At 39.3% G+C, this 26,609-nt stretch overlaps 1 protein-coding gene across 16 annotated transcripts in view; it reads left to right on the top strand.

Annotated features, from left to right (window-relative positions):
- The window catches only part of RALYL (RALY RNA binding protein like), a 643,381-nt gene that overhangs the window by 525,233 nt on the left and 91,539 nt on the right, over positions 1–26,609 (top strand). For all 16 annotated transcript variants that reach the window (XM_048841084.2, XM_048841083.2, XM_048841088.2 and 13 more), the window contains one exon: positions 523–598. In XM_048841084.2, the coding sequence (XP_048697041.1) occupies positions 523–598 (76 nt within the window). The remainder of the gene's footprint in view (positions 1–522; positions 599–26,609) is intronic.

Below are 26,609 nucleotides of genomic sequence, written 5' to 3'. Positions count from 1 at the left end.
TTTAAATGCGAGAGCTGTGGTGACTGGTATACGGTGAGAGCTGCTGATGCTGCACTCCTTCAAACGTTGGCTTGATCTCAAGGAGGAATTCTGCCTGAGTCACCGTGGGCTCTCACAGCAGCATGTGACAGCTACTTTTCTGAACGATGGTGAAGTGACTCAAAAGCACTGTCTGTCTCTTTGTCTAATCTCTATTCAAGATCATTTCCAGACCAGAGATACACTATAGCCTAAACTTAACAATATCTCCATAAACCACACCATTAAATTATCAAAAAATATGAATTCTATATATTATCCTTGACTGGTGTGTTGCTTAAACCCATAGGCAAGGTAGCAAGATATTTTTTTAAAAGGACACTTTTATAGCATCAGCTTAAAAGCAGCTAAAACTTGATCAGAGTGTTAGGTCTACTTTCCTGTTCTATCTTTTATTATTTATTTTCACAGCATCTTGTGTGTGTGCAGACTCACTCTTAGTTGCTAAGCTTTGGCTTACGTATACCAAATGTTTGCTTTCAGATATCAACATGGCAGGAGAACCAAAACCATACAGACCAAAACCTGGAAACAAGCGGCCACTTTCAGCCCTTTACAGGTAGGTTGTTTATTACAATAGTTGGGAATTAGTTGCATTTTTATTGGGAAAATTATACCAGCCTGAAGGCCTTGTTCTTATTTTAAGAATATTTCTAACTAGGTGCCAGGATATAGCCCATATGAGTTAAATGAAGTGGGTATTTTTCGCTGGGTAACTAGAGTGTTTGGTGCCACATTACATCAAGGGGATGTTGAGTGGCAGAAATGTAAAGTCTTGTGGGAACCAAAAGTTTTAGAACATGAGAAAAGGGTGAAAACTGTGCTGTTAGATTTTATACTTCTTAATAGATTCACTCCAGAACAATTACCTTTGACTTCATAGGTTAAAGCTGCCCATTTAGTGTCTTTACTGAGCACTTCATTGACACAAACACAAGAAGCAGGTGAAAAAGCAGAATTCCTGCCTTACATGCACTGGCAAAAAAAGTACAAATAATACCCGGATTTGATAGGACAACAAAAACCAAATGGCTTTTCTAATAAATAATCCCAGGAGGTGTTCAAATGCCTTTTCAGATCATCAGCGATGATTTTGTGCAGATACAGAAAAGAAATAAAAAACCAAAAATCAGCATATTGGATGAAATCCTGGCCCCACTGATGTCAATGGGAAAACTATCATTGACTTCACTGGGGCTAGGATGTCACCCATTGCCTCTTCTAGAACTCACAGCCCATATCTTTTGTGTGCCAAGTAGAACAGGAAAAACATCTGCAGAGGAAATAAAATTATCTTCAAAATTGTATGAATGCATTACATACCCAGACAGCATTAAAATATTAACAAGCTATTTAACAAGTCATTTGTCAGTGTCAAAGCTGCCCTGACCCCTGGGTATGTACTTGAGTGGCTAGCCTGAGCCACCAGCCATGGTACCCCCAATGACACTGCTATTTTTAACATACTAGCTGGAGCAGAGCTAGCATGTGTCTGTCTACCCATGCTGGGAAGCACACTCCCATTTGCTGTATACATGTGTACTTAGTGTATTCCAGTGTAAGTGACGTGAGATTCAGATCCTCAGTCTGGAATTTGACCTTTCCCTCTAGATTGCTTTACTTTTAATACATTTAAACCAGATTCTTAAATTTAATGTATTTGGTAAGAGGTGTTTTATTTTGAGTGGGTGGGGGTATTTTGTTTGGTTGGGGCATTTTGGGGTAGTATTAGCAGTAATAGAAATGACAGTGCTTCACAGAAAATCATTTTAAACATTTTAAAACACATTATTTAACAAAATTGTGTGTGTGCATGTGCGTGAGAAAGATAAAATTATATATTGATAGCTTAATAAACATGCTGGCCAACATGTTCAAAATAGACTATTGATTTTGGATGCTTCCATTTCGGAATGCTCAATTTGAAGACACCTTCAAGGGGTGAGACTTTCAGAAAATGCAGAGCACTTTCCTCCAAAACCAGGCTGCTTTAATGTGTTTCAAGTTGGACACCCAACAACTGAGGCAACCAAAGTCAGTAGTTATTTTGAAAAGTTTGGCTGCTGCTTTAATTTCAAAACTTTATGCTCCATTCTATGAATATGCTCTGAATTATTGTGACTACTAATGTTAGTGCCTTGTGAACATAAAAAGTGTCACCCAGTTTAAGTGCTAAGCATTATAAATTCTCCTTTAGATCAAGTGGTGGAGGATTCTATGTTTAGAGCAGAAGGTTCTCAGTTTTTAATCACTACTGACAACTGAGTTCTGAAACTATGGTTTGGTGGTATACTCCTGTGTAGCCATGGAATTGTTATATCTTTGTGTTACTGTTTCAAAAAGTGGCTAACCTGAAGAACCTGTGTATCTAAATGCAACAAGTCATTCTGGCTTCTAGCATTTTATTCTGAAGGCTAAGACCTTTACTTTGGAGTGTATGTCTGTTGTGTTTAAAAGGTTAAAGTGAACTTTTCACTGACATGACAACCACTATTTTGAATGCATTATGAAACATTTGTCATGGTGGCCATCATTTTATCAAACTATTATGATGATATATTGTGTATATGGACAATGGTATCTCATTGGCTTTATTTTTTCCACTCAAGAAGTATTCATATGCAAAGTTTGAGAAACCAGTACATAAAAAGCAAACTCTATGTAGATGTTTCTATAATTGTACTGTACATATTTTAATTTTTTCTCTAACAAGCTGTTATTCACTTTCAGACATATTTTCCACTTAATTCACTTCAGGTAATTGAGACAGGAGATAATAACCAGCAACCACAATAGTAGGCCAGTCAAGTGATTAAAAAAATTAATCGCAATTAATGGCACTGTTAATAATGGAACACCATTTATTTAAATATTTTTGGATGTTTTCTACATTTTCAAATATATTGATTTCAATTACAACACAGTATACAAAGTGTACTGTGCTCACTTTAAATTTATTTTTGATTACAAGTATTTGCACTGTAAAAAATCCAAAAGAAATAGTATTTTTCAGTTCACCTAATACAAGTACTGTAGTGCAATTTATTTATCATGAAAATTGAACTTACAAATGTAGAATTATGTACAAAAAACCTGCATTCAAAAATAAAACAATGTGAAATTTTAGAGCTTGTAAGTCCCACTTCTTTTTCAGCCAATCGCTGAGACAAACCATTTGCAGGAGATAATGCTGCCCACTTCTTGTTTACAATGTCACCTGAAAGTGAGAACAGATATTCTAATGGCACTGTTCTAGCCTGTATTGCAAGATATTTGTGTGCCAGATGCCCTAAAGATTCATATGTCCCTTCATGCTTCAACCACAATTCCAGAGGACACAAGTCCGTGCTGATGATGGGTTCTGCATGATAACAGTCCAAAGCAGTGCTCATCGATGCATGTTCATGTTCATTATCTGAGTTAGATGCCACCAGCAGAAGGTTGATTTTATGTTTTGATGGTTCGAGTTCTGTAGTTTCTGCATTGGAGTGTTGCTCTTTTAAGACTTCTGAAATCATGCTCCACACCTCGTCCCTCTCAGATTTTGGAAGGCACTTCATATTCTTAAACCCTAAATAAAGTGCTGTAGCTATCTTTAGAAATCTCACATCTCACATCTTTGCATTTTGTCAAATCTGCAGTGAAAGTGTTCTTAAAATGAACAACATGTGCTGGGTCATCATCCGCAACTGCTAAAACATGAAATATATGGCAGAAGTGGGTAAAACAGAGCAGGGGACATACAATTCTCCCACAAGGAGTTCAGGCACAAATTTAATTAACACATTATTTTTTTAACGAGCATCATCAGCTTGGAAGCATGTCCTCTGGAATGATGGCTGAAACATGAAGGGGCATATGAATGTTTAGCATATCTGGCAGGTAAATACCTTGCAATGCCGGCTACAAAAGTGCCATGCAAATGTCTGTTCTCACTTTCTGGTGACGTTGTAAATAAGAAGAGGGCATCATTCTCTCCTGTAAATGTAAACAAACTTGTTTGTCTTAGCGATTGGCTGAACAAGAAGTAGGACTGAGTGGACTTGTAGGCTCTGAAGTTTTACATTGTTTTGTTTTTGAGTGCAGTTATGTAACAAAAAAAGAATCTACATTTGTAAGTTGCATTTTCTCGACAAAGAGATTGCACTACAGTACTTGTATTAAGTGAATTGAAAAATGCTATTTCTTTTATCATTTTTACAGTGCAAATATTTGTAATAAAAATAATATACACTTTGATTTCAGTTACAACGTAGAATGCAATATATATGAAAATGTAGAAAAAACATCCAAAATATTTAATAAATTTCAATTGGTATTCTATTGTTTAACTGCAATTAAGCGTGATTAATTTTTTTGAGTTAATCATGTGAGTTCACTGCGATTAGTTGACAGCCCTACTTAATAGTGATCATAAAGTCTTCCCAGTCAAGGAAATAACTAAATGGAAGGTTCCTAGAAATGGGTATGTGATCATCTTCTCTCACATGCACACTCACATCTGTATTTCTATATTTTGCCACACATCTGCTGCACTGAGTTGTCTATTTTTACACACTAACTATCTGGAACTATTGTCTGAGGAGGCCAAAGTTTAGGGGCCCTCGGTGAAATCCTGGCCCCACTGAAGACAATAGGAGTTTTGCCATTGACTTCAGTGGGGCCACTATTTCATCCTCTCTCTTCAAGAATACTTTATTTTCCTTCTCTGTAAGCATGCTTCCTTACAGGATGGCTGATTGAGGAGCTTAACTGTTCATCCATCTTCAGAAACAGCAATAACTGAGCTCTGATCAGCCAGCAAATATTTTTAAGTAACATGAACTGCGTTCCTCTAAGAGCTGAGATACAGTCTCTTCAATAAGAAAAGGAGTATTTGTGGCACCTTAGAGACTAACAAATTTATTTAGTCTCTCAGGTGCCACAAGTACTCCTTTTCTTTTTGTGGATACAGACTAACATGGCTGCTACTCTGAAACCAGTCTCTTCAATGGTTCTAACTACTGCTAGGTCAGGATATTATTTAGCACTGTTGAACAGCTAGCTCATTCCCTATTTCTCTCTTCTCTGCTTCTGCTGCTCCCAGTACCTTATTTATTTTTTACTACCTCTTTTTCTTTCTCAATCCTCTTTACATGTAATGTGTAATAACTTATCTAAAGTTTCCATTTTATGACACCCCTCTACATATGTATGCAGCAGCTTTTGTTGGTATTTTGAGAAGTGCTGTTTCCATTTGTGCTGAGTAAGTTGCAAGGGACAGACAGACTACCCACCTAGAAAGGCATTTGCTCAATCAGCTTTGAACTCTGGAACTAGACATCTGAGTTATATAGACACTATGCTGCTCGCTTCAAATGTGTCTCGTCAAAATATGCTGACAATTAAAATCTCACACGTTGGCTTGGTGAAGGACAAGTGATGAATGCAAATAACAGACAGTGCATGTCCTGTGGCTTTTATGAAGAGCACTTTCACAGTGAGTTATATATTCTCTCTTCTGCTGTTTCCTTTAGTTCTGCACTGTGGCTCATGATACCAGTTACAACTTATGAATTCACAGTATATCTAAAGGACAGAGACGAGTTGATAAATACTGTATGTTGCTGTTCAATGTAGAACACTCACAAATAAATAAACTCTAATAAATCTCAGCTTCCCACACTATATTGGACCTGGTCCTGCAGCCACTGGAGTTAATGGGAGTTTTGCCATGTACTTTAATGGGAGCAGAAATTAGCCCTTAGTTTCTAAGGGCCAGATCCTGCCTACTTGTGGATGCACAGTTTGCTGGAGGAGGGAGTCTCCCCATGCTCCTTGCACAGTCAATGTAGAAAACAGACAGAACTGTAGCCTTTTTGCTTCCTCCCTTTTCAAAGGGGCACACAGCAATGAGGGAGGTGAGCTCACGACTCCACACACTCCAGTTGTGCATGGGGAAGTAAATTTCACCTTACCTAGGAGTGGCTGCCTTAGCTCCAGGAGGCATTCTACTGTCCTGAGAAAAGAACAGCTGCACAGGTTCCTCCTACGTGGGGGAGGTATACACCTCTCCTTAGTATGGGCTCTGCTTAATTCTATCCCTAATTTAGAGTCCAATCCCATGAGGTGCTGAGCGTTCTCCATGCCCATTGATAAAAGTAGGGATTTAGGTGCTCAACATGGCCCAGGGTCAGGTCCTGAATTGTAGAAGATGAGTGGAAAACATGCATATGAAAATGCATTTTATTACGCCAACTAAATACTTTTCTACAAGGTGTGAAAAACAGAGACATTTAACTCTTAAAGGTCCAAAATCTGCATTAGTGACTAATCACTTTCCTAATATCTTATTCCAAACTAAGTGCCTGATCACAGCTCTGCAAGCATGGAACTCCCTGTTGAAAGAACTTCCTTGTGTTGCTTGGGCTCTAAAACCATTGTGAGAACAATAGAGGGCTTAGGCCTTGATTTAGGAAGATATTAAAAACATACCTAATTTTAAACATGTAAGTAGTCCCATATGCTAGAAGCGCTTTTGCTTAAAACTAAGCGTGTGCTTAAGTGGTGACTCGAGGTTTATGCCTAGTGTAACTACTGGAGCCAGTGACATAGGTGTTCAGTGAGAGGGAGGAACATAAATCCCAGTGTCCAAAATTGGTGTAAACTTCCATATTTTAGTACAGTATATCTGCAGAATACAAAATTAGACAAATCTATTTTAAATAGCTTTTTACCTGGCTCCAGCCTGAAGCAAATCTTAATTTTAATGACTAACTTGCAGATCTTTGAACTACAAGGTACAGAATAGAAGTGCTGACACGACTATACACATGCTGCTTTTGGGAGCACTGGCTTGGCAAAATAGTCGCGTGCTGTATTTTCAGTCTACCAGTATTTCAGTTTGTATCTCATTAAATCAACTGCTCAGAAGCATGTGAAAATGCATTTGTGAATTACGTTGATATCAGCAACATGCACTGGCATAAGAAAGTAGAATCAACCCCAACAAATGTTGATGGGGTTGCAATCTGGTTTCTGTTGATTATAAAGAAATGTTTTAATAGTATGCACTGTCCTTTCCATTTTCCTGGAACTTGCTAAAGTGGGCAGTGAATCAAAGAACTAAAAGGTTCCCATCAACTGTGGACATTTTATGTAGTTTTTTTTTAAAGACCAAATAAGGCCAGGTTTTCTAGTGGTGTTATTTTGAATTCTGCAAATTGCTTGTTGCCATTCCTTTCTATACACATTACTATTCATTGGCCTTTAAAATAAGTGTGTCAAACAAGGATTTAATGAGAGATATATTGCATATTACATGTTCTCCCACATGTATTTTCCTTCATCCTTGGCAGAACTCAGAGGAGCTCACCATTTTACATTTTAACTTACCTTCAGAGCTCCTCATGATGCCAAGGTAGGCAGGATGGACTTACTTCACTGTCACTCCTTAATTGCCTAATGCTGAGTTGTGCAGCACATACTTCTCCTACTCTTTCCACCCCGTGGCTCACATGATGCCAACATATTGTATCCAGCCTTTGTCATGCTGAGAATGAGAGACTGGGATTTAGAGTGAGGCAAATAACAAACTGACTAGATTATGAGGAAATGGGGCTTTGAACTACTCAGTAAGATCCATCACTGTGAGGCCATAAGCTTGCTCTATCTTCTTAGCTGGCCTGACTTCCACACCACACTATTATGGTACTTACAGCACTGCCTGTCTGGACTGGTGTAATAACAGACTGCGCTCGTATCAAAGGTTCCTCTCAGAGACAGACTATCAGTTTTTCCACTCTCCAAGATATTTTTAAAACTTGCAAATCTACGTATCTGCACCATTTGACTATCATGAGATTCCATAGCAACTTCCCATCAACTTCCTAAATATACAATAGCTTTTCTAAGTAATCCTATTGATTTGTGTAGTGAGGCATATTTAGGGCACTGGATTTATCATGCTATCAATTATTCACATTAAATAGCAAGTGCATTACAATGTATTAAAACCCATAAGTGTTAAACAGATATTCTCAAGAACAAGATTAAATCAGTCTCTTTCAAATATGCACATTTAGCTATGTTACTGGTGGGGTGTCCTTATTATACAGTGTAGAGATGTTCTCTCACATGGTTATATATTTATATTGAAGTTTTATTTATTTTTCTTTGTTGATCTCAGTATCTTTTATTTTTATAATCTCCATCCCAAGGTTGATTGAATTAGGTTTCCCATCATGTTTCCTTTTGGTTCTGTAGCTTTATACTATAGATCAGGCTTAAACCACTGCTTATGCTCTTTCTGTACTTCTCGTCTGCTCCTCAGATTTATTTTCAGATAGCTGTCATGGAGTTTGTTTTGTTGTGTTTTGCCTTCCAATTGTCAGAGCCATCCATTGTTGTTCTGAGCAGTCTGGGGATTCTTGTTCATTTCAAGAGAGAGCATGGAAAGCATAGTGATCATTTCTTTTACTGTTAAAAAAAAGGGTTCTTGAAGTCACTCCACCAGTTCAACTCAAAACTAGCATTTCTATTCTATTTGAAAGTTGCAGCATTCAAGATAATTCCTTCTTTAGTGTATCATTGGGTGTATATTAACAGTATGCTATAACCCTGCTGGCATTTACTGAAAATAATTTCAGGCCAGATGGGGACCTCCAGCAGTGGTAGGGAGCTCACATAGGAGAAGGAAAATTCCAGATTAAACCCTTTTGAGGAGGGAGAAAACTTAGAGTACTGGGCAACTCTGGAGAGACAAGCAGAAGCTGCATATACCAAACTGGATGGACCAGTACCCTATGTGACACCCTGTACCCCATGTTCACCACTTTTTATATGGCTATATTTTGTATTAAGTATGATTTGTGAGGTATCATTTAAAAACTCATAGTCTACTGAATATCATTGTCCTGTTAAAATGTGTGTATCGGCATTGTATATAGAGCTATGAAATTTTACTTATAACTGTTACTGAAATATACTGTAGTTCTGGGTAATGCCTTCAGACCATTTTTTCCAAAGACAAAGGCACACTGGCTCGGTGCTAAAAGGCCATTACCTATTTAATCAGAGTTTCACCAGGAGGGGAGTTGTAAACAACAAATTTACAATTCACCTGAAGAACAGTTGGCAGCTCACATTTGCCATGTAATTGCCTGACCCTATGACCTATCAAGGACTTTTTTAGTAAAAAGGGTCAGGATATAAGAAGGGGGCAAGACCTCTGACTACTTTTCCTCTCTTTTCCACCTTATATCGGTCTGCTCATAACATCAATGAGTACCTGAAGAACACTGAACTAAGGGGAGTGATCCCAGGGTGAAAAGAAATCCAGCCTGTGAACTGAGACCTGTCATACCATCTAGTGGGGGTGAGAAAGCTATTTGCTTCAGATTTTATTTAGGCTGGTAAAGTTTAGGAATGAGGTTGCAGTTTTATCTTTTTATGTCTTTGGTAACCAGTTCTGACTTTTATGCCTTATCACTTATAATCACTACAAATCTATCCCTCTCTAGTTTATTGTTTTATTTAAACAAGTGTGGTTTTGGTTGATGTGTTTGGGGAATCTCTACTCAGGTTAACAAAGGCTGGTACATAATCATTTCTTTTAATGAAATTACAGACTATTAATGAGCTTGCATTGTTCAGGAGTGTGCTTCCCCAGTCTCTCAAAATACACCCAGTTTTACATGTTTCCCTTCTAAAGCGCTACAATGAAAACCCCTTCCCTGACTGAACCATGATGCTGCCTCCACAAGTTGAAATCCAGGGTCACAAGGAATACCATGTACATACCATCCTCGACTTCACTATTCAGTTGCTGTCTGTAGCATGGTGCCTGACCCTAGCCTCCTGGTAATCTGATCCTACCTGCCTCCTGATGCCTGACTCTCAGTTCACCCTCTGGCCTGTCTCACACTCTGACCTACACGTAACCTGACCCTGCCTGAAGCCTGACTCTCTGTTTGTCCTCTGGCCCATCTCTGATTCTTACTTCCTGGTACCTGACTCAGCCTGATTCCTGTTGTGACCACTAGGTCTGTAGTCTTGACAAGGTGATTGCCAACACTTGCTTTAAGAAAAGAGAAAGTCATTGTACACATACTGAAGTAGCATAGTAACAACAAAAATAGATTTCTTACTAACCCTAGTAAACTAGAGGAAGATGGTTAAGGATTGTAAGGTTATCCCAAGTGAAGCAGTCACACCCCAACACAAGCCATTGGAGGTAACGACCGTGACTGATCCCAGAAGGGGATGGATCACTTGATGATTACCTGTTCTAGTTATTCCCCCTGGGGCGCCTGGCAACTGGATTAGATGGACCCAGTATGGCCGTTCTTATGACTGGCAAATGGATCTGGTATGAGCTTTTCTCTAACAAGACATGCATCATGATGTGGAGAGTGCACAGTGTGAATGCAGACAAGTTTACGGAGACAGTCACAAGCTTTGAGCTGAGAGATACGCAGATTAGAACAGCAGAAGAGGAGTGGTGTATCTTCAAGAATGTATTCATCCGAAAAGCTGAGGTGCTATGTGGATGCATTAAGCTGGATAGACCACAATCTCATAAAGAATGGTGGTGGAACAAGAAGTGCAGAAAACCATATGAAATGAGAGAAGCCAGAAAGGTGATGGAAAAATAAGCCTTTGAAAGAAGCAGCTGCCATCTATAAAGTCTCCAAGTGGCCAGCAAAAGAAGTCAGAAAAGCAAGAATCCTAGTCTTAGATGAGCTGTATCATGAGCTGAACAACTACCCTCAACATGCCATATATATATATATATATATATATATATATATATATATATGCAATTGTGCAGAAAAATTAAAAGAAGGAAAGCAGACAAAGTCAGCACACCATTTTTACAGGATGCTGGGGGCAATCTGTTTGTGACGGTATATAGCCAATGGTGAGACTACTCTGAGAGTCTACTTAATGAGAAAAAACCTTTATATGCTATGCTACCATTGTGTGAACCAATAATTACAGATGTCAATGACCTATCAGAGGCAGACTTCAAGGCAACACTGATGAAGATGGCACCTAGAAAAGTAGCATGTCTGGACAAAGTCACAGCAGAAATGATCAAAGCCGTGAGATAGCTTGTGTGCACTGGCTTAAATGAGTCCTGTGCACAGTTTGGAAAACAAAGAAAACCCCAAGAGAATGGAGAAGTCCATATTAGTACCAATATACAAATAAAAAGGTGAAATACATGACAGTTCAATGACTGAGGAATTAAGCTGCTGTCCCACTGCATGAGACTGTTAGAATCATAGATAGTTGCATTTCACCAAGTAGTAAAGCCCATTTTAGGAAAGAAGCAGTTTAGTCTTATAAAAGGAAAAAGGATGATTGTGGAAAAGAAGCTTGAGGAAAACAATGAGCATGTTTTGGCTTTCCTCAATTTGGAGAAAGCATTCAACAAAGTAACTAGAGAGAACTTGAGAAGAACTGAAGCCATTGACATGAAATGTTTGAGGCAATGAGAGGGGTGACAATGCTGGTCCACATGCAGAATGATGTCTTCGGGGAGTGAGATTAGGGTCTGCAGTATCAGAGAGAAGCTGTAAGAGAGGAGGCTGAGGTGCTATGGACATGGATGAAGGATGAGTGAAGAGAATCCTGTTAGAAAGCAATTGCAGATGAGAGTTAGTGGGCAGAAAACAAGAGAATGGCCAAGAAAATAGTGGGTGGACTGTGTATTGGAGGATGGAGCGGATGTGGAGACAGTGTTGGACTGACAAGCCTGGAAAAGACTGATTTGGCAACTCAACCCCAGTTAGCCGGGGAAAAGGAGAAGAATAAGAATTAGAATTTTAGGTTTGTCTCACTCAGTTGAATATCTCAAAATATCTGAGTACTTTCTTCTCTTTTTATTCCTCTTTTTTCCCATTACACATGTGTTTTTCTTTTTGTTGTTGATCTACAAGAGACTCTAGATATTAACTTAGCAAAATATAAATTAAATCTGTTTGCTCACTTTCCCCAAATATCTTAAATCACCATGACTTTAAAAAAAACACTAGAAAGTGTCATATTCTTCCCATTCATATAGAGAGCTGATTTTTTTCCATTTAGTCCTTTGAACATTTTCTTATCAATGACTATGATATATTATTTTAAGCTCACTGTAAGCATGTGACTCACCAGCCAGTGCACCTCTGGTGACTGGGTGTGGCATAGTTAAGTTCTTCTCCTTCAGCACCCCCTGCTGACAAAGTGGTCTACTGCTTCTTGCGACTTGGCCGTCTGGTGGAGTCACATTTAGGCCCACCCCTTCTGGGGTAAACTAACAGTCCAACAACTAGTCCTTTCACCTTCATGTTGGACCCTCAGTCCAAGTCTGGTCTCACTAACCCTGGTATCAGTGGGGTTTTAGTAGTTCTTACACCTTGTCAGGAGGGGGCTCTGCTCCACTTTCCTTGGTGGGCTGATAGAGGAACCTAGGTCCTCCCTCTCAGTAGGTTCCAGTCCAGGGACCCTTGAATAGGCAGCCAAGACATGACTACACCATTTCCATGCTGCTTCCATGTACCACATCCTGCCTTCTCCTGTCTTGCGCCTTTGGCTCAGCCTCTTCCTGGGCTCCCAGTATATCGACTCCACTTCTGCTCTTCCACTGGCTCACTGCAGAGCTTCTTAGCCATTTCTGCTCTCCAGCTGGTTCTGATGAAGAGTTTTCTCCACTCCTTTCACAGGGCAGTCCTCCTCCCTACAACCCCTCCCCACAAGAGTCTTGGATGGACTTCCTTTTTGACTCTCCTTCTTAACTGCTGTAAGCTCCCTGTTGCAGGTCTACCTTCCTATCTACCAGCAGTCCCACTCAACTACCTGACTCCAGCCTGACTTGTCTCCGCTGAATGACCAGCGGAAATCTGCTCTCCTTCCTGGTCAAGCCTTAAGTGAGTCAGGTTCAGCCCTTTTAACTCCTTCCTTCAGGTCTGATGCTTACTGCAGCCATAGCAGGATGAGGCTGATTGTGGCCATGGGCTCACGTTAACCCTTGCAGGCCCAGTGCAGGGTTGCTACACCCCAGCACACCCAGGCAGCATGATCCTCCTCCTGACTCAGACTAACATATTCCATTTTACAGAAACATATTCTGTTGGTGCCTTTGATTATGTTTCACCATGAAATGAGCTATTTGATTTCCAACATTATTGATGTTACTCTAAGAAGGACACTGCTTTTATAATCTCATTGTGATGAGAAATCTATTGTCACATTGAAAGTGGTCAGAAAACAACGTTCTTAAAAATGTTTAGACAGGGCATATTGTAAGTGCAGTGAGCAGGAATTTAAGCCCTTCTTTTCAATGAGCATTAATGGGAATTGTTGAACCTTGCACTCAAAAATTGCCATCAATCTTGCAGTTGTTATGCAGACAAAATTCACATTGGATGCAATGGGAGTTTTGCCTGTATCAGGAAGTGCTGTCTCCACAGTGACAAAAATGGTACAGCCATGAAGATGTCATGGAGACCAGGTCTATGGCATATTGAGTTAGAAAATGTTCACATATAAACCATTCTTCAATAATAACTATTTGCTGTTAGCTCTATTTGGCTTTTAAGGCACAGCCCCTTGTGAAATGCCTGTCAAATAACAAATTAGTTCATAAAAATCAAAGGACCAAATTCTGTGCTGATGGAAATAGATTCACATTAATTGACATTGATTTCAGTGGAGCTGTGCCAATTTACATCAGCAGTTATCCAGAATGTGGCTGTAGAATATTCACAAACAGAAGAAAGGTCTAAATTTGTCAAATATATTCTTCACCCTGAATTATTCAACCAGTCCTATTGTTTCCAATCTGTAATGTAGCAGCTAAAATAATATATTGGTTCCTAGTATCCTTGACAGTAGTTGCTGATGCAATCTTCTTGTATTTCACTATTTTAAATTAATTAAATTAAGAATTAAATAACACCCTTTATAAGATGTGGTTCTGCCCTTCTTTACAACTGACTGCGTACAACTTATGTTCTTACACAGCTCCCCCTCCACCCCCGTTTTTAGTGTTTGCATTTATTGAACTTCAAAAGCAACTTATTCCACAACACTTTGAAACAGGACTAGACTTAGACATAGTTCCCCTCAGTGTTCCTGAATTACTTATTCTTTAAAGCTTGCAGAATCTTGTCCCACTCTATTTTTCACCTTCCAGGTGGGGAAAGTCTCTGCCTTTTATTTCTGCTGAATGAGAGCTAATGAGACACTCCTACCTGAGTTAGCAGAATAGCTCTGCTCCTCCACGCAGCTGTTGATGCTTTTTTCCCCTTGTAGAAGAAGGCTTGTGGTATTGCATGATTGAGAATATTTCTCCCACAAGATCCTAGAGCCTGGACTCCATGTCACAGATATGCTGAGAGATTAGGTACTTTATAAGCATGTTTTATGAAAGCATATATCCTGTTTGCTTATAATCTTTCCTTCTCAGCTGCTTTCTCTAATTTATAATCTAATAGTTCTCCCTTTTTTATCTCCTGCAGATTCTAAAGCAGAATACAGCATCTGTTTAAAAACAGCTGACAAATTACAACTAATGACTTTTTGATATCTCTGTTTGTTTGTATCTAAATGGGACAGAAAAAAAAACCTTCTGATTCCATTGAAATAACATCTGGCTCCCTTCTTTTTCAAATTTGTGCTCATAATGAGAATGAAGGAAGTCTCCAAGGAGTCTTCTTTGGCTTCTAATCCAAAAATTCTGGAAAGGTCTGAAGTACTTGGAGAAGTGAGTTACACATAACTGATGTCCTTAGATTTCCACCCATATACAGTAGGCATATAGCTAGACAGGCAAACAATCTTTTCCTTCCAAGACAGTAAGAGAGCCCAATGCTATAAGTTCCATATACATGGAATTTCCATTGATTACAATGGGAGTTCTGCATGTGAATTTTTTCCAGAATCGGGGCCCAAAATTGAGCTAGTATTTTATATGAACGATCTCATTTAGTGATATTAGAGAAGGAGGAGTATGAGAGAGTAAAATGCCAATAAAAATGCCAATTATCTTTACGTCCTGATTTCTCACTACCCTCTCAAGAAATAAAACATAAAATAAAAAAGAGAAACTGGAACTTACTCATCAAATCCTAGCAGTAAAGTTGACTCGTTCTGTAGTTCTTCACCCATGCTTTTACTAGGTTAAATGAAAGAGTAGAATCTACAACATACATCTATAAAGTAAAATTAGAAGCAGGCACTTGTCTTTCTGTCATGCATTCAGATTAGAGTCATAGCAAGGTTGCACTGCTAGAAACTGTATTTACAGTAGATTAGTAATACTCATGTTGTAGAAACCTTAAAAAGGGAGGGGCATACAGTAGGCCTTTGGAACAAAACAATGGATGCTTGTGCTAATATGAAATACACACTGACTCCTTGTCTTAAAATTAGAAAAGTTAACATTTATGAGGCCTACAGTGGTGCTGTTAAACAGGCAATCAGGGATGCCAGGGAGTGCTGTGCTTCTGAGCATAGATTTGGGGTCCATAATTAGGCACTGGATCCCCGATAACAATAACCTTCCCTAATTGTATGCCAGGCTGTAATTCAGCCTTGGAGTTGCTGATGTGGCACTGTAAGGGCACATCGTTCAAGGGGACTGCAAAAGGCAGCAGAAGTATGAGATTGGATTATAGCTTTGGTATTTTGTGACCAAACAAAGGTTAAAAAAATGGGGAGGTTGAAAAAGCATGAGATTGCTACTCTTCAACCAGCAGCAGGATAGTATATTTTATAATCTGATGAATGATACCTGAGGAGAAGATTTAGCATACACAGAGTTAAAGAGAAAATGGGCTATAGAATATGTTTGAAAATAGATGTTTAGAAGGAGAGACTGGACTCTGATGCAGGAGGACATATAAAAAAGACTATTCACAAATCAGTATTAGTTGTGAAATACTCCTGTAAGTGTATTATCTAATGAATGTTTTTGGATACTGTCTGGACCATGCTCACATGCACTAACTATCCAGATATGATTCAGTACTGATGATAGTTTATTCAATAAATACTTTAGGTTTTTTTATTGATTATGTTTTTATGGTATTGCCTAAGGGTCAACCAAGAATGGAGCCCCATTGTGCTAGGCACTGTACACACATAGAGGAAGTAGACAGTCCCTGCCCTGAAGAGCTTACGATCTAAATAGACACAGGGCCAGGGAAAGGGCATACCACACAGAGTGAACAGTGGGATATAGCAAATATCATGTTAGTGCCACAATTTCTTTTGGTGAGTGAGGGGAGGGAACACAGTGAAAGTTTACTGAAAGAATAGGGAAGGGAAGGGAATGAGGGGTATAGTACAGGGGACAAGGGGATAAGAGGAGCAGGCATAGAGTGACAATGTAAGTCCAGTCAAAACTGTAGCAAGTTCTCCAAATGTCCAGAGATATATTTCAAGCAGTTGGCCTTGCCAAAACTTTTGGTTGAGAAGTGGCTTTTTTGCATGTTGTGTATTCAGATTTAAGAAGTCATGATGTCAAATAACTAACACCACTGAAATTTTATTTAAGTAAGACAACAAAGCAATACTTAATACAGCACTGTACAGAAAAGGAAAGTTATGTACCAGATCTGAGACTGGAAAAATGAGACAAGGTGCTATCACCTCCTGTGACTTGCATGCTATCCCTCTGTTAATGCAACCTAAAATTGCATTTGCTTTTTTTGCAATAGCATTACATTGCTGATTCATACTGAGGTTGTGAGCCACAACTCCCAGATCCTTCTCAGCAGTTCTGCTGCCAAGCCAGTTTTCCACATTCTGTATTTGTGCATTTGACTTTAATTCCCTAAGTGTGTAGCAACCAACATTTTTCTTTGTTGAATTTCATTTTGTTGTCTATAATGCAGTTCTCCAATTTATCAAGATCCCTCTAAATTTTTAGCTTTATCTTCTCAAGTATTGGCAACCCCCTCCCAGCTTTGTGTCATCTGCAAAATTGATCAGTATGCTCTTTATACCTACATCCAGGTCGTTAATAAAGATGACACACCGGACCCCGAACAGATCCCTGTGGAACCTCACTTGAGACCTTCCTCCAATCCGATATCATTCCGTTAATAATTATTCTTTGTTTGTGGTTATTTAACCAATTATGTGTCCACTTAACGGTAGTTCTGTAGAGCCTGCATTTCTCCAGTTTACTTATCAGAATGTCATATGGGACTGTGTCAAAGGCCATGCTGAAGTCCAGCTATATTATGTCCACTGCAGTCCCCCTGTCCACCAAATCAGTTACCCTGCCAAAGAAGGAAATCAAGGTGGTTTGGCACAATTTGTTCTTGGTAAATCCATACTGACTGCTAGTGAATACGCCTTCATCCTCCAGGTGTTCACAAATTGAATGTTTTATACAGACTTCTTTTCCTGGTGTCTGGTTTACATAACTGATAAACTGAAAACATCTGTTCAACCATCCACAATTTTATCAATTCAAGGATATCTAAAACCAAGTCATTATGATAGAAATAACTGGTTGGATTAATTACTGATAAACTAAAGGCATTCTTCAGAGATTATTTTATTAATTACAGAAAACATCTTCCCCATATAGGCTACAAGTGGGCCCTTTCTGGACATCTCCCTAAAGGTCAAGAGTTTAGAGTAAAAAGGTATGACATTCCGGGGTGCAATCCAGACCAGTGAGGGCCTGTGTCACAACGACCTTGCAAACTGGGGTGCCTCCCATGCTTTGCTGCCGTAGCTCTTACCTGGGCTGCTCACAAATAGTCTTTCAGCATGCAGTTCACACCCTGAGTGTCTTTGTATAGCTGCAGCCTGCCAGCTACACATCATTCACACTCTGGCTTCCACCAGCCTTGGTTACACTTGCAGGGTGACCCCAAGACACTCTCAGTCCCAGATTTTCCCCCAAAATGTGTGTTCTTCACTCTCCAGTTCTCTCCTGGACAATCCAGATATGTTAGTGGATCAATATACAACAGCTGGCTACCGTAAATGGTGTTAGCCACACAGTATAGTTTAGCCACAACACTGGATTAGTTTTGATTAAAGAATACAAGTTTATTTAACAACAAAGAGAGAGATTTTAAGTGAGTACAAGTATAAGGCATTACAGTTAGAAATAGTTACAAGAGAAATAAAGAGAAAACATTTTCTGGTCCTAAGTTTAGCCACTAGATGTGTTTCAAGATAAAATTCTTACTACATGCTCCCAGCAACAGGGCTGACCAAATTTCAGGCCAGGATCACTCCCAAAGTCAAATGGACTGGTTTCCTTTGTCATCTTAGTTGAAAGAGCGAGACGTGAATGGGGGTGTTTTTGCCCCTCACTTTATAGTCCAATCCCCTTTTGGAACTGCATTTTCCTGAAGGTTACCCCCTAGATCAGTGGTTCTCAACCAGGGGACATGTACCCCTTGGGTACTGTGACAAAGTTCCTCCTCTACCTTGGTGGGTCTTGCGCTTATTGGTGGATTTGCTTGCCTTGGAACTTCATGGCAGCCCTCAGTTTGGCCGTTTTCGTGAACCCACAGTCCAGATCAACTCCTACTGTGTCTGACCAGGAGTTGGGAGGTTTGGGGGGAACCCGGGCCCGCCCTCTACTCCGGGTTCCAGCCCAGGGCCCTGTGGAATGCAGCTGTCTAACAGTAGCTCCTGTAACAGCTGCATGACAGCTACAACTCCCTGGGCTACTGCCCCATGGCCTCCTCCCAACCCCTTCCTTATCCTCACCATAGGATCTTCCTCCTGGTGTCTGATAATGCTTGTACTCCTCAGTCCTCCAACAGTCCGCGTTCTTATTCTCAGCTCCTAGCGCCTCTTGCTCCCAGCTCCTTACACGCGCACCACAAACTGAAGTGAGCTCCTTTTTTAAACCCAGGTGCCCTGATTAGACAGCCTTAATTGATTATAGCAGCTTCTTGATTGACTCTATATACTACTATACACTGAAATGTAAGTACAATATTTATATTCCAATCAATTTATTTTATAATTATATGGTAAAAATGAGAAAGTTAGCAATTTTTCAGTAATGGTGTGCTGTGACACGTTTGTATTTTTAGGTCTGATTTTGTAAGCAAGTAGTTTTTAAGTGAGGTGAAACTTGGCGGTATGCAAGACAAATCAGACTCCTGCAAGGAGTACAGTAGTCTAGAAAGGCTGAGAGCCACTGCCCTAGATAAAGTTCGTTCCCGCTCTGAGGGTGGAGTCATTGAGTCTCATGGTGAAAGAGCTTTCATGCTATTGTTTGCTAAGATGCAGATCTCTTTGTTTCCACCTCCCTCCCTTGTCAAAGAATGGCCATTTGATAGGTTATTGTCCATCATCTGTGATGACATCTGGCTAGAGTTGTCAGCTTGTCCTTTGCCTTTGAGAAACTAGTTTACCCAGACTTGTCTAGTAAACATATTTCAGACCTAATTTCAATTAATGTTTATATCTTTACATATAATGTTGCTACACATATTTCACCATGATATTATTGACTAGTAGTTATTAGTTTTCAAATGATATCTCACAAGGCACATTTTGTAGAAAGATTATTACAACAGTGTGTAGGGGTTCATTCGATCACAAAAGGACACACAATCCATTGTTTAATAACATACTACAGTCCAACTAAAATTCAGGTTATTGATAACACACTTGGTTCAGCTAAAGTTCAGAGTAAAACAGGGTAGATAAGTATAGGCCTACGAGGATAAAGACATTCATTTCTCCAGAGTAAAACCTTCTTTAACATTAGAGTTTAGCCAGCATCTCTGGCTAACACGGAAAAGACTCAGGGATGTCTGTTCAAGAAATCATGAGAGGTTAATATAAAAAGAATCATAAAAGATTGATATTTACTAACAGATGTAAGAAATGGATTCATAAAGATGAGTAATGTGGTTATAGGGCTTCTGGGAAATGAACAGTTTAAAAATATCTACTGGTGTCAAAATGTGTGTATTATTTAATCCAGTCCTACAAAGTGAGATTATTCAAGGGCATAGCATGAAAACATGAATCATATTTTGACAGTGCAGCATGTCACCAGTTATTTTATTGGTACTGTCTGTCACAGTTGCTGAGGTAACTACACCTTCTGACCCCTTCATGGCCTACTTGAGGGCAACCCACTTAGGCTTCAGGCCTCTAGCCATCACCTTTCTAGGGGCAGGATCCTGAAATCCTCTCCCTGCAGAACAGGAATTTAAGCCACAGATGTCTGTAATTCAGGGGTTGGCAAGCTTTTTGGCCTGAGGGCCACATCAGGAAATAGAAATTGTATAGCGGGCCATGAATGCTCACAAAATTGGGGTTTCGGAGGGGGCTCTGGTTGGGGGTGCGAGTTCTGGGTTGGGGCTGGGGATGAGGAGTTTGGGGTGCAGGAGGGTGCTCCATGCTGGGATCAAGGGGTTCAGAGGGTGGGAGGGGGAACAGGGCTGGGGCAGGGGGTTGGGGCATGGGGAGAGGCTCAAGGGCGCAGGCTCAGAGCAGCGCTTACCTCAAGCGGCTCCCGGAAGCAGTGGCATGTCCCTTCTCCAGCTCCTACGCGTGGGGCGGCCCCTGCCCCATGCTCCAGCTGGAGCACCACAGCGGGGTCGAGCCACGTGGTGTGCGGCCTCCGACCCAACTCCCTGGCTGGAGCGGGGCCGAGACGCATGCTGCGGCCCCGACCCGGTGCCCCATCGGGACCTCACGGGCCGGCTTAAAACAGCTCGCAGGCCAGATATGGCCCGCGGGCCATAGTTTGCCCACCCCTGCTGTAATTCATTGTGTTTATCTCAGCAGGTTTTACTTTAGTTCAGCAGCAGCAGTCCTGTTCTCTCAGGAGCAATGACAAGGTTAACTAGTGACCAACCAGCTCACATGAAGCAATATACCACTTATTCAGAACAAAAGCATTACAGAGAAAGCATGTCTTGAAAACATTCAATAGCTCATACATGTGTCTAGCTTACCAGGAGTGACCCATCTTCCATGTGGAACCTTGGCAGGTTCTCAAGTACTGAAGGCCCTATCCATAAAGTCTAACTCTCTTGGTAATAGTTCCATGAGAGTTTTCAGATCAGGGGAGAGTGATCTCTCTCCAAACATCACAACGGTCAGTATATACAATTTTCAATTCTTTATTTGCTGGGCCTTTTCAATCAGACCAAAACAGTGTATGCCATTTCCTCCAGGTTATGAGACTTCTCCACACTTGTTAGCTGCCTTGGGATTTGCAATGATTACCCTCCAGTGATTTTAGTTCCAGCAGGAAATCCTGTATCCCCTAAACCCCCACTGAATCAGAAATACAGCCACTAACCCATAAGGATACATATACAATTTATAAAATGGATAAAAAATATTCCATAGGTCCATAAAACCTGTCACAGTGTCACTGAGGGAAAGGAAGAGTAACCCTCTACCCTGGGGAATCTCGAAAGGCATGTAGGCATTAACCTTCATCAATCCGTGACTATAAACAGGCATGCAACAAAGTAGTACTGATCGTTTGCATTAGCTCAGTTACCACTATTTTCTTCAGCCTACTCTGATGAACTCATTCCAAAAATTTTTAGACAAGTGCTTGTTGACTTTGTTATACTCTGATTCAGTGTAGGAGGTGGTCAATTGATGTCCACTTTCTTCAAAAAATGATTGAAGTAGTCAAGAGACAGAATCCTAAGAAAGATGGCTGAGTATATTTTATTCCCACACTGTTACTGTTGATGGGAAGCAGTTTTTTTGCAGGATTTAGCAACTATTAGCAGACAAGATAAGCAGATTTAAAATGACAGCAGTGGTATGGGGTTGCCTTTTTTCCTCTAGAGTTTGCTTCCTTTCACTAGAAGAATGAGAACACTGAAATGAGCAAATTTTCTATTTACAGAAAGGTGATTGGAATTGAAGTTGAGAGTGTCATCTTCTGAAAGAAAAGAATGCCCTTAGAGTTAATTAATGAGTTTTGTAATAGAGCCTGGGACATGTTTTGCGATGGGTGGAGCAGAATATTATACATTTGTGGTATGCAGAGCAAATTCAGTTTAGGCTCTTTGTGTCTCCCCAGTCACACGGACTTTATTAATACTCCTTTCTGTCAGTTTAGGGTGGATGGCTGGCAATCCTCCTTCAGCCATGCCCATGCAACCAGACCATCACCCATAAAATCTGAGCTTGCCTTTCCTGAGTGTAGAGCTCTGTTTTTCTCTGAGGCACTTGTCAATCCTCATCTTCGCCAAATAGAATCCAGCTCCCAGTGCAAGTTGTCTTAAATAAAAGCAAATGTTACTGATAATGTATAGGTATATAAAGGAAATAACATTAAAGTCCAGGTACAAAATATTCTCCCCTAGTCTAATAGTACAGAAAGCTAGGTAACTCTTAAGCATAAGTTATGTTTTGTTCTACCTACCCAAAAATGTTACATTGTTAAATGAACTTTATATGACCCAGATCTTTTTTGTTTTTAGCCTTTCTACATGCCAGATATTCAGGTCACACCTTTAGTGAAGTGGGGGCAAGGAGTGGCAAGGGTTAGCTAATCCCCTTCTTCCTTCCTTCCTTTTGTTATACCAAAAGCCCATCCTTCTATCCAACAAGAACAACGAGTAATGGTCTGAAGTTGCAGTGAGGGAGGTTTTGGTTGGATATTAGGAAAAAAAATTTCACTAGGAGGGTGGTGAAGTACTGGAATGGGTTACCTAGGGAAGTGGTAGAATCTCCTTCCTTAGAGGTTTTTAAGGGCAGGCTTGACAAAGCCCTGGCTGGGATGATTCAATTGGGGATTGGTCCTGCTTTGAGCAGGGGGTTGGACTAGATGACCTCCTGAGGTCCCTTCCAACCCTGATATTCTATGATTCTATGATTAAGGAGCAGCTGTAGGCCTGATTTGCCCTGCCCTGCCATACCTGCAAATAGACGTTTACCAACATTTAGTGATTAAAAACGTAATCCTTCCAAACCTACATATATTCAGCAAAGGCAAACATATATATTTTGCATACAGAGGGCTACTTTTATCCAATGTTTAATTCTCATTTGGAGAAGGAGGAGTTGCATTAAGGGGTGGTATTTGGGGGCTGGAGTGTTTTGGTTTCTGTTTTCTTTCGCGTTTTAGAGAAGCTATTTGGCTTATTTTAGTTTGCGTTAGTATTTGTATTTTCAGTATACGGCAAAGGTGCTTTTTTATGTTTGATTTGTGTAAATTCAAATAAAATATTTGTTCTATTATGCTAATAGGGAAAAGAATATTATGCTTCATTTCTTTGTTGTTTTAAAACAGCTGTCACCACCTTAAATTTCACCTTAATGGCACAAAGCACAGAGAAAAATTAACAGAGATGAAATGCTGCACTTACTTAATGCTTCAAGAGTTTTACCCATTGCACTAAGGGAAAGATTTTAAAATTATTTAACATGTTGGTAAAAAATGTTGTGACTGCCAAACATTCCGTGTACCCCCTTCTTTTTCATCCTGAAAACTTAAATAGCCATACTAGATCACACCTTGAATGCAGTTAGTCCAGTATTCTGCTTATGGTACAGACCAGTAGTTAATGCTTCAAGGAATATGAAAATACTCTGTAATACAAATTGCAAACATTATAATGCTGTTTATGGGAACCACAGGAGAATGTAAAACCTTCCAGAATAGGGCTGGTCAGGAATTTTTCAGTTAAGTTTTTTATCAGAAAATGCTGATTTGTCAAAAATAAAATTTTTTGAAGAAAAACATCAGATTTCACAAAACTTTCATTATGAAGATTTCTCAGGTCCAGGATCCAGTAACCATGAATGGTGCACTAATTCAAAAAATATTCTGAATGGTCATTTGAGTAGTAACTAGAGCTGGTCAAAAACTGAAATTTCCATTTTTCGGGAAATATTGACTTTTTGAAATTTTTTTTGTTCCAAATAGAAATAAGGTGAAAGAAAAAAAAATACTGTTTTCAAAATGTCCCATGAAACTGAATTCCTGAAAAAAATCCATTTCAGAAAATTTTCGTTTTGGAAAATTTCAGAATTTCAGTTTAGAATTTTAGTTTTTTAGTTTGAAATTTAATTTCTGTTTTTAAAATCTTTTTATATTATTTTATATGATGGCATGTCACTACTAGTAGTGCAATATCCACATGAAATAATGTAAAATAATAAAAATAGTCTAAAAATGAAAATCCCCCAAATAAAATAAAATTCAAATTGAAACGATTACCTGTTCTGTTCATCCCCTCTGGGGCACCTGGTATTGGCCACTGTCAGAAGACAGGATACTGGGCTTAGATGGACCTTTGGTCTGACCCAATATGGCCATTCTTATGTTCTTATGAAAATTTTCCAAAACAAAAATATTTTTGCTTCAAAAAATCTTTTGGCCTTGGAAATTTTAATCAAAGTCAATATGTTTTTCTAAATGTGTTGATTTTTACAAAAATTGCATTAAAAAAAAAAGTTTAGATGAAAAATTTCTAGCCTGCGCTTGTGGTAACTTGTCCTTGTCCATCAACCATCAACTTAAAGGATCATCGATGAGCAAACAACAATAGTTGCAAAGCTCAATTTTCTGTGATTTAACATCTATTTTTGTTAAATCTCTGCTTCTAAAACAGACCGAATGCACAAGGACAGATCTGTTTGACACGTAAATAAGTCAACCAAATCAATCAAGAAATATACCATAAAACTACACAGCCAATCCATGAAGTGACTGAAGTTCAAAATGCTTTTGACTAGCAAAACTTTCTGACATTAATAGCATATAAAATTCAACTGTTAGATTCCTATCAGAGGAATTAACTGTTCAAATCCTCCAGATCACAGTACTGTTGCAGTTGCCCTAAAGCAAAAGGAAGAGGAGGAGGAAGAACTAAGTTTAAACCCTATATAGCGTATCACAGACCTAAGAGCCATTTGCCTGGTTTTGCACATCAACAGCCACCCTATATCAGCAAGTGACATACATTTTAGCCTTCTCTTGGCCAATTTGCATATCATTATTTGCAAAGTCAGGGTCCTAGTTGGAACATGATGTAAGTGTAAGTATGCTCCACTGAATGATGTATTTTAGAGTATCCTCTATGGTTTTGGAAGAAGCTCTTGTATAGTTTTATGTTCTCTTTGGTGCTATACTACTTCCTGTATTGCTAGATGTTCTATAGAAGTACCAGGAAAAGGCTTTCAGAAGCCTTTTCGCCACCTCAAGGACATAACAGACTCTACTAAAGCAGCAGAAAGCTATGCATGCCAACTGCAATATGGCTGCTGGCGTAAGGTATAATGGAATCAGTATTTTCAGGCTGTAAATCCAGACAAGCTGACATCAACAATAGAGTCAAACTCCATTTTCTGAGACAGTACACCCTAAAGGGGCCTTATTTTCAGAAAGTGCTGAGTTACCTACCCTCTGAAATTTGTTCTCAAGTTTGATGTACAAAATCGGGAGTCATTTTTGGAAATCTTGGTCTTAGTTTCTGAACTTTGCTTTGTTTGGTCCAGAGTAGACTGTTTTGTCACACTTGAGGTAGCAGAATAAGGTAGCAAACAGAAATACAACATGACTGGTTTTTGTCCACACCTTAGCTATGAATGATGAATCATCAGCACTAAGCATATATTGATTCCAAATGAGTTATCTTAGAGGACCACTTAGCTGAATTCTGTTTGCCTATCTACAACAATGATGTTGTCAATGATGTATCCAAATTTCCTGTAAATAGATTTTGGGAAGGAGAGAGGGGATGGTTTAGCCTGAAATGAAATTGATTTATGTATGTTGAGTTGTGTCCCAGATATAAAAAGGCATCTTGCCTGTAATCTTAACTAGAACAATTATGCTAAGGTTAAAGGTTTAGAGTTTACCTCAGGTTTTTCCAGTCCCCTATATGTGATTTGTTGACATATTGTAGAGATAGTTGTTGTAGAGACTGTTGACATGTATTGCATTATTCTAGTTTTTATAGTACAATGTGTATGATTTTTTTTAGAAACTTTGGAATAGTACATCTACTGCATGACAAAGGTATCATTGGATGCACATGGTATCAAGTTAGTTGTGCCAATAGGCCAACTGAAAATAGGCCAAGAATCATGCAATGTGTTAAAAAAAGTGTATATGTGCTATTGAGATTCCCTTTCATTAGACATTTTTCCCCCCTGAGCACTGCAGGTTATGGGCGATAAAAACATTGCAAATCAGAAAGGTTCTAGCACCCAGATTTTAGAGATAGCAACAAATCATAGGTTATAAAATATATCATTTCATTGTGTCATTACTGTTACTGCATTATTTTAAAAATATTATTGTATTTATGTATTTATTTATTTCAGTATCCCTGCATTCTTTTAGGGTTTGATCCTTTTTTTTCTTCTTAAGAGCAAACATTCCTCTTCTAATAGATTGTCTGCTGAAGAAATATCTCAACTTCTTCTGCAGCAACCCAGGATTACCTTTTAGGATGCGTCACTCTTAGCTATATAAAATACTTTAAAACTCTGAGGAATTTTGGGTTCTGAGTCGCTGGGAAGGAAGTAATAATTGATAACATGGATAGATAAATACTGCCACTAAAGGACATGTAGTATATTCTTTTACATTGAATTGCAGTTTTAGAGCCCTT

Source organism: Caretta caretta, chromosome 2 (genome assembly GCF_965140235.1).
Source record: "Caretta caretta isolate rCarCar2 chromosome 2, rCarCar1.hap1, whole genome shotgun sequence".
Taxonomy (NCBI): domain Eukaryota; kingdom Metazoa; phylum Chordata; order Testudines; family Cheloniidae; genus Caretta; species Caretta caretta.
Note: the sequence above shows the minus strand (reverse complement) of the source record. Positions and strands in the feature narration are given on the sequence as shown.